The sequence below is a fragment of the Bos indicus genome, chromosome 7 (assembly GCF_029378745.1).
Source record: "Bos indicus isolate NIAB-ARS_2022 breed Sahiwal x Tharparkar chromosome 7, NIAB-ARS_B.indTharparkar_mat_pri_1.0, whole genome shotgun sequence".
Taxonomy (NCBI): Eukaryota; Metazoa; Chordata; class Mammalia; order Artiodactyla; family Bovidae; genus Bos; species Bos indicus.
Window position 1 is genome coordinate 6,795,937 of NC_091766.1, and position 12,007 is coordinate 6,807,943.

The following is a 12,007-nucleotide window of genomic DNA, read 5'->3' on the forward strand; positions in this document are numbered from 1 at the left end:
CTCAGACGAGATGGAAAAGTCTGCCCGTGTGCCCTCCCCTCTGCAGCCCCTCTGGGAGGCCCCTGGGCAGTGGCTCTGCTCGCTCATTGCCTGGTCCCGTCTTCCCCAGGGGATGTAGGGGTCCCAGGAACTGGTGCCACACCCAGGTTGGTGTGAGCCCGCCCCTCTCCCGGGCACCCAGGAATCAGCACAACGCTGCACCAGAAGGAAAGCATGTTTAACCGATGGAGTTTAATGTATTCATGACACAAACACGGACCAGGTTGGGGCGGTGGTGTCCAAACACAGATGGGGATGGCCTGGGACCCCCACCCTCTGAGGCTGGGGGCCCACGCCGGACCCCTCTTCCCCTGGTGGGACAAACACTGATGTGGCTGAGTGACAGCATCATGTGGCACGGGCTGGCCCTGAGAAGGCGTCTCTATTCAAAGCTCCAGACCAGGAGCCTCCAGTCGAAGTGCCAGGCGCTGGGAGGGCGACCCGGTGTCAGCCTCACTGGGGAGGAGGGTGAGGAAGAGGAAGCCTGTCCTCGCTAAGCGCTGCCTGAGAGCTTCAGGATGGGGGAGGGAGGCGCAGACGATGAGGATCACGTACACAGCGACGGCCCGAGACAAAATCTAGGAATGCTCGATAAACCCACAACGTTCAACACAATGGCAACACGACGGCAGCCCTGCCAGCCCGGCCAAAGAGCGGTCTGGGCAGCGCTTCCCAATCTTTTTGTGACTGGGAGCTGAACAGCACAGAGGCTGTATTTGACCTCTGGAGGGAAAGATGCCTTTCGTTCCCCCCAAACTGACTTAGGGGCTGAGAGACAAGACCTCTTGAAGATGAGCCTCTTCTGGGAAAAGGGGACTTGGGAGGTGAGAGCGGCGGTGGCAGAGCAGGTGCACCTGGAGGAGGGTCCCCTGGGTGGAGCCTGGAGGGGCGCCGGGGTCCAGGGGAGCCCCTCCTTCTGGCAGGCTGGGCAGGCGCTTCCACCAGGAGCCCCCATGCTGGGAGCGCGGGCCACGACGGCCCTTCACTGGGTCCGGAGCTGGTAATCTAGAAAGAGGGAGGGGGGCGTCCATTGTCTGCTCTGACCCTAGAGGAGGGGCCGCCCCACCTGCCCTGGCCCTGGGGTTGCTCCCTGAGCACCACCCTGGGGACAGTGGCACCCCCACCAGGGGCCTTTTCAGCATCCCCCACCTGCCCATGGGCAAGTCGCGCGTACCTCCATTCTGAGTGATGTAACGAACCCACGGTAAGGCCTGGTAGCCACTCTTCTCGATGATCTTCAGGTAGCGCACCTGCGGCACAGGTATCAGGGCCCTAAGCATGCACACGCCACCCCCGCTCCTGGCTGCCCACTGAGTCATTCCTCCCGGGGCTGGGCTGAGACCGAGAGGGCCAGGGAGAGACGAAGCACCTTAGTCTGTATCACACTCAGGCTGAGGGAGGGTGCAGATGCTTCTAGAAGGTGTGGCAAAGAGCCAGATGTGCACTCGCAGGCATGACCCTCTAGCAGATTCCTAGAGAAGGGGCCAATCCCAGGGTTTTCAGCCCCATACAGGGCTTCCATGGAGGTACCCAGGAAAATGGGCCCCACGGTGGCAAGTGTGTGAACAATAGTTTTGGGGGCTGAATGCATCTCTGAGCTTGGAGCACAGGTCAGGTCTGAGAAGACCACTGCGGGCCTCTTTCCATCAGGGCCAGGCTGCCCCCGGAGATGGGCAGGGCTGGGGAGCAGCTTGGAGCCCCGGGACAAGTCAGCTAGCGCCCTTTGCTAACCGGCTGCACTGGTGTCTGTCACCTTTAACCCTCTGAACCTGGACTGATGCCTGGTCCCTGAGAGCCCCACTGGGCCGTCCATGCCTGCTTCGGGGCCCCGGCAGCCCTGGTGGCACGTACCTGGATGCCAGAGGTAGTGAAGTAGGGGATCTCGAACTTGACGCTGATCGGGGGCTTGCCCTCCTTGTCCTCTGCCTCCACGCTGGGCAGGCCAAAGTGGGCCCGCATCAGGTACTCCTTACCGCCCTGGGGGAGCAGACCACAGAGGAGATGGTCAGGCGGAGACCCTGGCAGGTTCATCCAACAGCTGCCCCTGGAGGATGCCAGGCTGCGGGCCTGGCCAATGAGTCCCTTCCTGCATGGTCTGTGGTCACTCAGGGCCTCGGCTCCTGCAACACACTCACACCCACACCAGCCCTGCTGGGGAAAATTAGTCCTCTAATTCTGAGGATGAAGAGAAACTTCTACAAGTTCCCAGGCACAGAAGCCTAGTTGTGTCAAGGAAAAGAACACTAGGCCTTGGGGAAGAAGAAGGGACAGGAAGAGCGAGCACTGGCAGGGGGCGACAGGGCTGCCTGGGACTGATGAGCTGGCCCTAGGTCTTCCCCTGGAAGGGAAAGGCTCTGGTCCGGGGAGCTGAACAATGACTCCAGAGATGGGACTTGTAGTGGGGGAAGGAATGGCTTCCCTGCTGGTGCAGTGGTAAAGAATCCACCTGCCAATGCAGGAGATGCTGGTTCGATCCCTGGATCAGGAAGATCCCCTGGAGAAGGAAATGGCCACCCACTCCAGTATTCTTGCCTGGGAAATCCCATGGACAGGGGAGCCTAGCAGGCTACAGTCCACGGGGTTGCAAAGAATCGGACACGACTCAGAGACTGAACTCTCAGCCGTGAGGGGTCAGGAGTCCTGGCCTGGTTGTCCCAGGGCCTGGTGAGTAACACAGAACTGCAGGGAGCAGTAGGAAATGCAGCTCCCATCACACCAGGACACAGAGGGTTTTGATCCTCAGGCCTTTGGCAACATGAGTCACTGCTGACCAGGGCTGCCTTTGCATGGCCTCGGCAGAGCAGCACAGAGCTCTGCCTCCCCAGTGCTCAGCCCCCCCTTCCAGGGATGAAGTGAGTGGTCAGGATCTGCTCATCAGTGCAGGCGTGTGGACTCTGCCTGACTTGGTGCTGTGTGCTCAGTGAAGATTCTGGGACAAGGGGAGAATAACGCAGTCTCAGCAACAGACAAAGCAGGGCTTCCCTGGTGGCTCAGTGGTAAAGAGCGCTTGCCAATGCAGGAGACACAGAATCGATCCCTGATCTGGGAAGATCCCACAGGCTGTGGAGCAACTAAGCCCACGCTCCACAGCTGTGGAACCTGTCCCCTACAGCCGAGGAACCGCAACTACTGAGCCCGCACACCCTAGACCTGTGCTCCACGACAAGAGGAGCCACCGCAATGAGAAGCCCAGCACCACAACTGGAGAGTGGCCCCTGTTCCTGTTTACCGAAACTAGGGGAAAGTCCACGCAGCAGCAGACCCAGCACAGCCCCAAATAAATAAAATTATGTAAAAAAATAGACAAAGCAGGCAGCAAAGGAATAAAACCAGCTGCATCAGCCTGTGCATGAAACAATAACCAGACCAAAAACCTCAGCTTTATAAAAACCAAGAGGAAAATGAAAGCAAAAGAATATGCAGAGGTGGGCCCTCCCCGGCGGGCGGGTGGCAGAAGTCTGCAAGCCTACCTTTGTCAGTCATGTCCATGTAAATGGCTTTAATTTCCTCTGTTAATGAGACTTGGAGACTGGCTCACAGACCAAAACCCATCTCTCCACTGTAAAAGCAGAGTCAGAAAGACGAAACCAGTAGAAAGAATGGGTGAAGGCATGCTGGCTAAAGTCAAACAAAGCAGAGCAGGGCTGGGCTTCCCTGCAGTCCAGTGGTTCAGAATCTGCTGACCAATGCAGGAGACAGATTTGATCCCTGTTGACGATCTCACATGCTGCAAGGCAACTGAGCCAATGCGCCACAACTGCTGAGCCCACATTCTACAGCCTGCAAGCTGCAACTGAACTACTGAAGCCTGTGCTCTGCAACAGGAGAGAAGCCCCTGCAATGAGAGCCTATGCACAGCAACTAGAGGGTAGCCTTCACTCACCATAATTAAAGAAAGCCCGTGCATAGCAATGAAGACCCAGCGCAACCAAAAATGTTTTTAAAAAAGATTAAAAAAAAAAAAAAAAAGCACAGCAGGACTGCTGCCACAGGGGAGAATTAAGGGCAAAGAATTCCAGGTGCAGAGGACAACTGTTCACAGCCCGAAAGGCTGCTGTCCTACAAATCCACAGGGAAGACACAGTAGTTATGAGTGTCTATGCACCAGGTAACACGCACAACTTCTGTGAAGCAGATGCTACGAGAGAGGAGACAGGAACCAGAGGAAGGCAGAGCTGGCCCAGCTCTCTGTGTGGCTGATGCCGTCACGGCATCATAGCAGACCTCACGGTGCTTGTGTCAAGTTCTCTACCCCAGTTACAGAGGCCTTGTCTTCTCAAGTACATGTGGGATATTCACAAACTTTGACCTTATATTAACACACAATGAATACTTCAATACATCTTATAAGCAGAATAGCATGAATAACCTTTTCTAACCTCAGTGCACCAAACTCAAAGTGAAGATAAAATGGAAAAGAAAAGTCCCTTTGACCAGAAAAACAGAAAACAAACAAAACGAAAAAATACTCATTCGATTACAGAATTTCTAGATAATAGTACCAAATATTACATGCCCGTTCTATGGGTTATATAGCTAAGGCAGGGTTCAGAAGAATATCTGTGGTTTAAATATTTATATCAATACAAATTTTAAAAGAAAATAATAAAATTTTTAAAACTTGAAAATCAGGACAAAGGATGAAGAAATTAAAGACTTATAAAACTGAAAAATATGACAAACTAAAAAGTGAATCTGGAAAAAAAATAGACAAACCACTAGGTAACCTTATCAAGGAAAAGAAGTAACAAAAATGCAAAATAAGATATAACAAGGGAGAAGTCACTGTCATAAGAGAAGGGGAAAAAGAAACTCCTTTCTACAACTCTGTGTAGGCAAATTTGAAAACCTGGTTAGGATGGATAATTTTGTAGGAAAATAAAAATTTACCCAAACTGACTCCAACAGAAATAGAAACTTGAAATGGCCTAATTTCCACAGATGAGTTAGAAAGAGTATCAGAGAGACAGATGGCCATACACAGCCAAATCTATCAATCCCCTCAAGGCCAGATGATCTCAGGGCCACTTTAAAGCTGTTCTGCAGCATGGAAGAGGGAGACCAAAAAAACTATGAAACAGGTACAACATTGACACCTGAGATAGAGGTACCAAAAGAAAGGTCAATCTCAGTCATGAATCTCAATGTAAAAATACTACATACAATGTTAACCAACAGCATTAATGGCACATCAAAGAGAAGACGTATCATGATCAACTGGAGTTTGCCAGAATGCAAGGACGGTTCAAGACCCATCCTGTGTTAATATCTGAACTTACAGACACTGAAGAGGCATTTGGCTACATTTGTTGCCCTTTTGTGCTAAAAACACAGCAAAGCAGAACTGGAATAAATTGCAGCCCAAAGCAGCAAGACACTGAAAAAGGGAAACCCTAGCAGTTCCGGTTGGAGGCAAAGCCAGGAGGCTGCTCTCTACCACCACTTATAGGCATGGAGACAGCAATGGAAGCAGGGAGATGCCAGGAGTCATAAGGTGGCCAAGAATAGGAGAGGAAAAGGGGTAACTGCAACTGCCGCAAACATATGAAAGAATATCTAAGAACCCAAGAGAACTGAAAAAAAACTACCACAATCAGAAAAGATTACAAAGCGAAAATAGTCCAGAGGCAAGGCTGAAAGACAAGCACCAAACCAAGGAAAAGCCTCTGCAACTGCTGTCAGAGAAAAGTGCTCACCTGGCCCAGACAACCACCAAACTAAGGAAAAGCCTTTGCAACTGCATCAGAGAAAAGTACTCACCTGGCCCGTGTGCAAACAGCTTTTGGAAACCAACAAGAAAGTGACCAAACTTGACAGAAAAGTGAGCAAAAGGACAGCTACTACAGTTTCCAGAGCAAGGAACACAAACGGCCCCGAGACAAAGGGAAAAGGCACCGCGTCTTTTTACCATGAGGAACGTGCAGTCCGTGCAGCCTCATTCCTGCCTTCCAGTCCCTGGGCACTCTGCCCACAAACCCAGACTCAAGAGCTCGAAATCCTGAACACCAGCCAGGCGGCCATGCCAGCTTGTGGGTCGGGCAGCAGGTGCTCTATGTTCCTGGAGCTGGTGCTGCTCTGCCCCCAAGGCAGGCAGTCTGTGCCCCTGGAGGCAAGCTGAGTTCCAAACAGGAGCGGCAGGCAGAGAAAGAAGGGCAACGGGAGGGTGGGGCGGGGGTGCTAACCTGACTCTGGAGACAGGCGGGTGCACGCACAAGACGAAGGTGGAGCACCCCCACCCCACCTGCCCCTGTTCTCCACCCACCCTCCCTTCTGAGCCTCCCTGAAGCCGCAGGCGGGGATCCCGGCCGTGGGCTTAAGGGGCCTGCACTGGTCAGGCTGCCACGCTGCGTGGGACCCAGGGAGCAGGCGGGTGTGGGTGAGGGTCTGGGGGGTGCCCTGCCGAGAGGGTGCTCACCGGGAAGGACTTGATGGACCAAACGATCTCACTGTTCTCGGGCACCCACTTGACGCTCCCCACTGTCGTCTTGAACTTGGGTGAGTCGGCATCGTTGGGCACAGGGATGTGGATTTCCACATTGTTGGCTGTTGATCGCCGCTTGAACTGGCTCTTGGCCTGGAGATGAGGCAGTGGGGCCAAGGGTGAGGAGGGTGAAGGTGAGACAGCCCAGCTCACACTCAGCCTGCTCCCCAAGGGCCACAAACCCCTTAGCCTGGCCTGTGGGATTCCCCCAGCCTCTCCTGCCCTCTGAGGTTTTCTTTAAGCTCAACTTTGGAAGGTAACCTCTACCCGCCTGTCTCCTCAGCCTTTGGGGCTTCCCATCCTTCTCTGCGGTCCTGGCCTCCGGGGACAATGTCTGCGTCACCCGGACTGGCCTGGGATGGATGAAGTCACTGGGTGGCAGATGTGTGCCACCTGGACACTCAGTCACAGCCTGCTTCCACGGTGGCAGCACCTAGGACCTGGGGTGTGTGTCCCGTGTCCCAGGCCCACTCTCGGTGAGCTCACAGGGAGACAACATGGATGGCAGCCACAGGTTCAGCCCCGGGGCAGGGCTCACAAGAGCCCCCGTGTGCCCCCAGTTCTGCGTTAGGACCCTGTGTCAAAGGCGCTAGACAGGCCAGAGATTCTGGAAAGCCAGTACCATGCGGGGCCACCCACGTCCCCCTCTCTTACGCCCTGCACATCCGGCTGACGCTGCGTGCAGGATGCACACGCACCTTGATCATGTACTCGATGCGGCTGTGGGAATGCTTTTCAATCACGGACTCGATCCAGATTAAGGGCTTGACCTGTCGGGGAGAGGGAACACGGTGCTCTCGCCTAGTTGTTTTACAAAGCTCCCTTTCACAGAGGGGAAACAGGGCAAGTGACCACTGGGCCTGGTGTGAGCCCAGCACCGGGGCTCTTGGGAGAATCCAAGCCGGTGCCAGGATGGGTCAGAACAGAGAGAGAATGCAGAAAGCATCACAGAGGACACTCTGGGGCGCTGCTGGGGAAAGGGGGCAATGGCGCAAAGGGTCTGACCTCCTCAAAGTTCGGAGCCTCGTGTTGACAAGCAGGCTCCTTGGAGCCCGGCTGCCCCTGGGGCACTGTGCCCGTCCCACGGATCACCTCACAGACCCGAGACTCACCATGGAGGCGGCGGCTCCCACCCAGCAGGGAAGGGGGGCGCTGCCGGGGCGAGGCGGGGGTGGGAGCCTGGGGCCCAGGCGCTGGCGACTGTGCACTCACGTGCGTGTTGAGGCGGTAGGACATGAGCTCGAACTCGCCGTCGGGCGGGATGAAGGAGATGGTGCGGTCGTTCTCAAAGCGCGAGAGCCGCACGCACTGGTGGAACTTCACGTCCTCCAGCTCCACGGACTTGCTTTTGCCACCTGCAGGGAATGGGGGTGTGAGGGCGTGACAGGCAGACCCTGGGTCCCCAGGGCCACTCTCTCAGCAATGGTGCCCCTCTGTCTGACTCGGGGTCCCCTGAGGGCCCTGGGCCTGTAGTCCCTGGGATCCCATCTCAGTTTCTCGGCCCAGAGAGGCTGAGGGTCGGGCCCAGTCCTGCGAGGGGAGCTGCTCTGCTGGGTGGATGTCTGAGAGACCCTCACGAGCGCTACTGCTGATGTAACTATGACAACCTTCCTGTGGGTGGGAGGGGAGGCTGGAGGTCAAGCTTGGGAACACCAGAGCCCCAGCAGCCCTGGGCTTCTGAGGCCATCCCAGGCTGCCACTCCACAAAGCATTATACCCAAGCCAGGCAGGGCGAGCTTGAGCCGCTGTTGTGGTTTCTGCACAGCCCAGCCCCAACGCCAGGGGTGAGGACAGAAACTGGGCCCAGGAGGAGACGAGCCCTGCAGTCCCTGCAGGAGGGCAGGGCTGAGGACCTTCTGTGTGACCACCGAGGTGCCCATCTGCACGTGTGGCCTGAGAGGCGACACGGGGACTGGACTGGAGGATTTTTCACTCCCTCGTGTCCTCCAGGCCCAGGCGTTAGCTGACCAGTTTTCACCATTGTAAACAACGCGACAATGTTTCTAAGGCAATATGCCTAAGGTGAACTTGTTGACCACTCAGGTGGACGCTCCCGGGCCTGGGCGGGGTACTCACGGCCCGTGTTGTCGAAGAGGACCTTGTCGTTGAGCCCCAGGCGCAGCTCAGGCATGCCGGACAGGAAGACGCGCATCTTGATGGAGCCTACGATCTCACTGCGCAGGACGTTCCCGTTGGCACTGACCTGGGGGGTCCGGGGGCCGGGGGTGAGGGGAGGCCCCATTCCAGCGGCCACTGTCCCTCACCACGCTGTGTGACCCTCCCAGCCAATCCCACTAGCGAAGCCCTTCTCTGTCCCCTGGCTGAGGAGGCAGTGTCAGGGCAGACCTGGAAGGCAGACACCCGTGGGCCCTGCCCTCTAGGTCTCAGGCCACAGCAGGCTCCTCCCTCTTGGATGGGCCAGCTGATGCTGTGCCTGGAATCCTTTTGGGGGCTCTTTCACACACTGACCCCTCTGAGGTGCCCTAGGATGCCCAGGGCAGACCTGGTGGCTGGAGGCTGTGTGCTTGGCTGGCCTGGGCAGGGATTCTATCAGTGTCTGCTCATCTACTGGGCTCTGTGAGCTTTTCTCAGAGCAGAGCGGACTCACTTTCCGGAAATCTACTTCTTCATGGGCCAGGTGAGGCTACTTTATGTTCTAGGTGAGCCTAGGGCTTGTTGACGATGGAGCTGCCTGGGTCCTGCTCCCAGGGCTGCTCTGAGGTCTGATGCAAAGTAACAATTACACTTAAGCAAATACAATCCCAGCTCTAACACTGCCTGGGCAGTTCCTCCTTGACCGGGAGGGGCAGAGACTCGGGCGACTTTTAACTCCTGTGCAGACTGGAAGGCATCTGAGAGTGCAACTGAAAATCACAGCACACAGGAAACAGCCTTGTGGACACAGCCGGGGAAAGAAAGGGTGGGATGAATGAGACGGCACACAGAAGGGAAACATACACCACCGTATAGAAAATGGACAGCCGGTGGGAACCTGCTGCATGACGCAGGGAGCACAACCCAGCGCTCCGTGACAACCTAGAGGGGTGGGTCCTATGGCTGATCCACAGGTATGCACATGTATGGCAGAAACCATCACAGTACTGTAAATCAATTATCCTTCAGTTAAAAATACATACATTTTTATAAATAAATGGAATAAACATCACAGCAGGACGATGGGTAAACCCGGGGGGTGTCTGGAGGGAGCCGGGCTGCTGCAGCACATCTCCACGGCCCATTTTAGAGATGAGGACACTGAGGCACGGAGCAGCTGGCAGAGGTTCTGGGGCCGCAGCCCAGCCCGCCACCCCAGAGTGCCCTTCTGTGAGGATGCCACATCCACACCGGCAAGCAAAGCAAACTCAGAGCCCTAGGGCCACACGGGCCACTCCTTGGAGGCCCTGACTCCCTGATTTCTGCGGAGAAGCAGGAAAATCTGTTCAGTCTTTAACTCAAATATCTGGAAGTGCCGTGGACAGGCATGGGAGACCTTCACCTCTGAGGGAAGTGACTCAGAAAAAGGCACAAAACAGCACGGGAGGCCCTGCCACCTCCCGTCACTCACCACGCTCTGACCTCGCTGGCCTCCCGCTGTCCTTGCCTCAGCAGGCAGCGCGTGACCTGACCCCCATCTGCCTGCCCGTCCACCTCCGTCCACACCCTGGTGAGGAGTCGGGTCGGGCTGCTCACTGCGGGGTCCAGCGTGAGGACGGTGCCTGGGCAGCGTGCACTCGTGAGTCCGTGCAGACATGGCCCCTCACCCCTGAGCTCTGGGCAGCTGGCACGCCACCGCCTTACTCTGCGGGTTCTCAGTGCTCCCCCCAACTGTCCTGAGTTCTCCTTCTCTGGGGGGCTATCCCCCCTGGGGGAGGGGGTACTGTGCAGCCCTCTAGAGCTGAACGATGGCAAAGGAGGCTTGGGAAGTGGAGACAAAAGCCATGCAGCCTTTAAGGCCAATGCTGGCCGTGACAGGCGGCCCAAAGTCGGCGCCATCCCAGGGCAAGCGTGGAAGAGCCGAGTGTCAGCAATACGGCTGCTAATTATACCTGTAGAACCAGATTTTCAGAATCTGGAGGCCAGTGTTGATTTTGGAGGCCGCCAGCTCTGCCGTCAGACTCAGGAAGGTGTGCTCTAACATGCCTGGGATGCCCACACTGCCTCGTGTTGCCCCTTGTATGAGAGGACAGGGCTCCCTGGACGGTGCCAAGTGTGCGGACACAGGGGCTGGGGCAGCCCGGAGCTCCCAGCGCTCTCCTGGGCAGCTGCTTACAAACTGCTCCCTGGGATTTGCTTCTCCACCTCAGGACACCTGAGAACATGTCTGGGCTCAGTAAATGATCCAGATGAAGGTCCTCCGGCAGGAGGGGAGTGCAGTGAGCCACTGTCGCCTCAAGGCTTAGAAAATAAAGATGGGAGATACATTTACATGCAGTCCACTGGAAGAATTTTTTGGAAAGTGTCTCACTCAGGAATTCCACGCCTGGGCACTCAGCCCTCCAGAGATCCTGCCCAGGTAAGGGAGATGCCCAAACACACATGAGGATGAGCAATCATGCTCATTTCTGCACTGGTTGGAACAGCCAAAAATGGGCAAACCTAAGTAGCCCATGTGACGGGTTTGGCCCAGTCTGCCCTGGTTTGCCCAAGTACTGGGAGTGGAGGTCGTCTGTGTGGAGACAGGCAGGCTGCAAGTGAGATGGAATTGGCTCACATCACCCGTTCTCTGCCACCGACCACAGCTATAAAATCTGGGCAGGGCGTTTCCCTGATGGCTCAGTGGTAAAGAATCCACCTGCCAATGCAGGAGACGCAGGGTTGACCCTTGATCTAGGAAGATCCCACATCATCCCTTAGTTGCAGAGCAACTAAGCCCATACGCCACAACTGCTGAGCCTGGGAACTGTGACTATTCAAGCCCACACACCCTAGAACCTGTGCCCCACGACAAGAGAAGCCACTGCAGTGAAACGCCCGTGCGCTGCAACTAGAGAACAGCCCAAGCATTAACACAGACACAGCACGTTAATTAATTAAATAAAGTTAAAAATCAGCAACAACAAAAAACCTGGGCAGAATGCATGGGCAACTATTGGGAGACCAAAAAGGCGGATCCAGAAGAGCTGGCCGGACGGGCAGTGTCTCCCGCCCGCCGTGACGTGAAGGTGCAGCAGAGGCCTGGGAGTGGAAGTGAGCAGTGGGGTGTAGCCAGAGCTTGCAGAAGCCTCTAGTTCTGACTCCAGGGCCGGAAGGGGAACTCCTGCCGCTCAGAGGGAATACGGAAATCCCCCGTTTCTCCCCCCTTTCAGTTTTCTCACGGCTGTCTGGGGCCCAGGCAACTGAGCTGCTTTTCCAGGGGTGGGGGTGCTAAACCTAGGATTCCAGCCCAAGTGCAGACCAGCACAAGAGGAGGCATCTAGAGCCCTAAGTTTTTGGCTACAGACCCAAGAAAGGAAGGCCCAGGCAGCCAGAGAGCACAGGTATACAGCA

General features: G+C 55.9%; 1 protein-coding gene across 2 annotated transcripts in view; it reads right to left on the reverse strand.

The window, feature by feature from the left end:
- Positions 1 to 212: 212 nt before the first annotated feature.
- AP1M1 (adaptor related protein complex 1 subunit mu 1) overlaps positions 213 to 12,007 on the reverse strand; it is a 29,683-nt gene continuing 17,888 nt past the window's right edge. For both annotated transcript variants that reach the window (XM_019963930.2, XM_070792610.1), the window contains exons 6-12: positions 8,597 to 8,723; positions 7,733 to 7,875; positions 7,219 to 7,290; positions 6,455 to 6,613; positions 1,891 to 2,016; positions 1,214 to 1,289; positions 213 to 1,044 (exon numbers count right to left, since the gene is read on the reverse strand). In XM_019963930.2, coding sequence (XP_019819489.1) covers positions 1,022 to 1,044; positions 1,214 to 1,289; positions 1,891 to 2,016; positions 6,455 to 6,613; positions 7,219 to 7,290; positions 7,733 to 7,875; positions 8,597 to 8,723 — 726 coding nt within the window. In that variant the 3' untranslated portion in view covers positions 213 to 1,021. The remainder of the gene's footprint in view (positions 1,045 to 1,213; positions 1,290 to 1,890; positions 2,017 to 6,454; positions 6,614 to 7,218; positions 7,291 to 7,732; positions 7,876 to 8,596; positions 8,724 to 12,007) is intronic.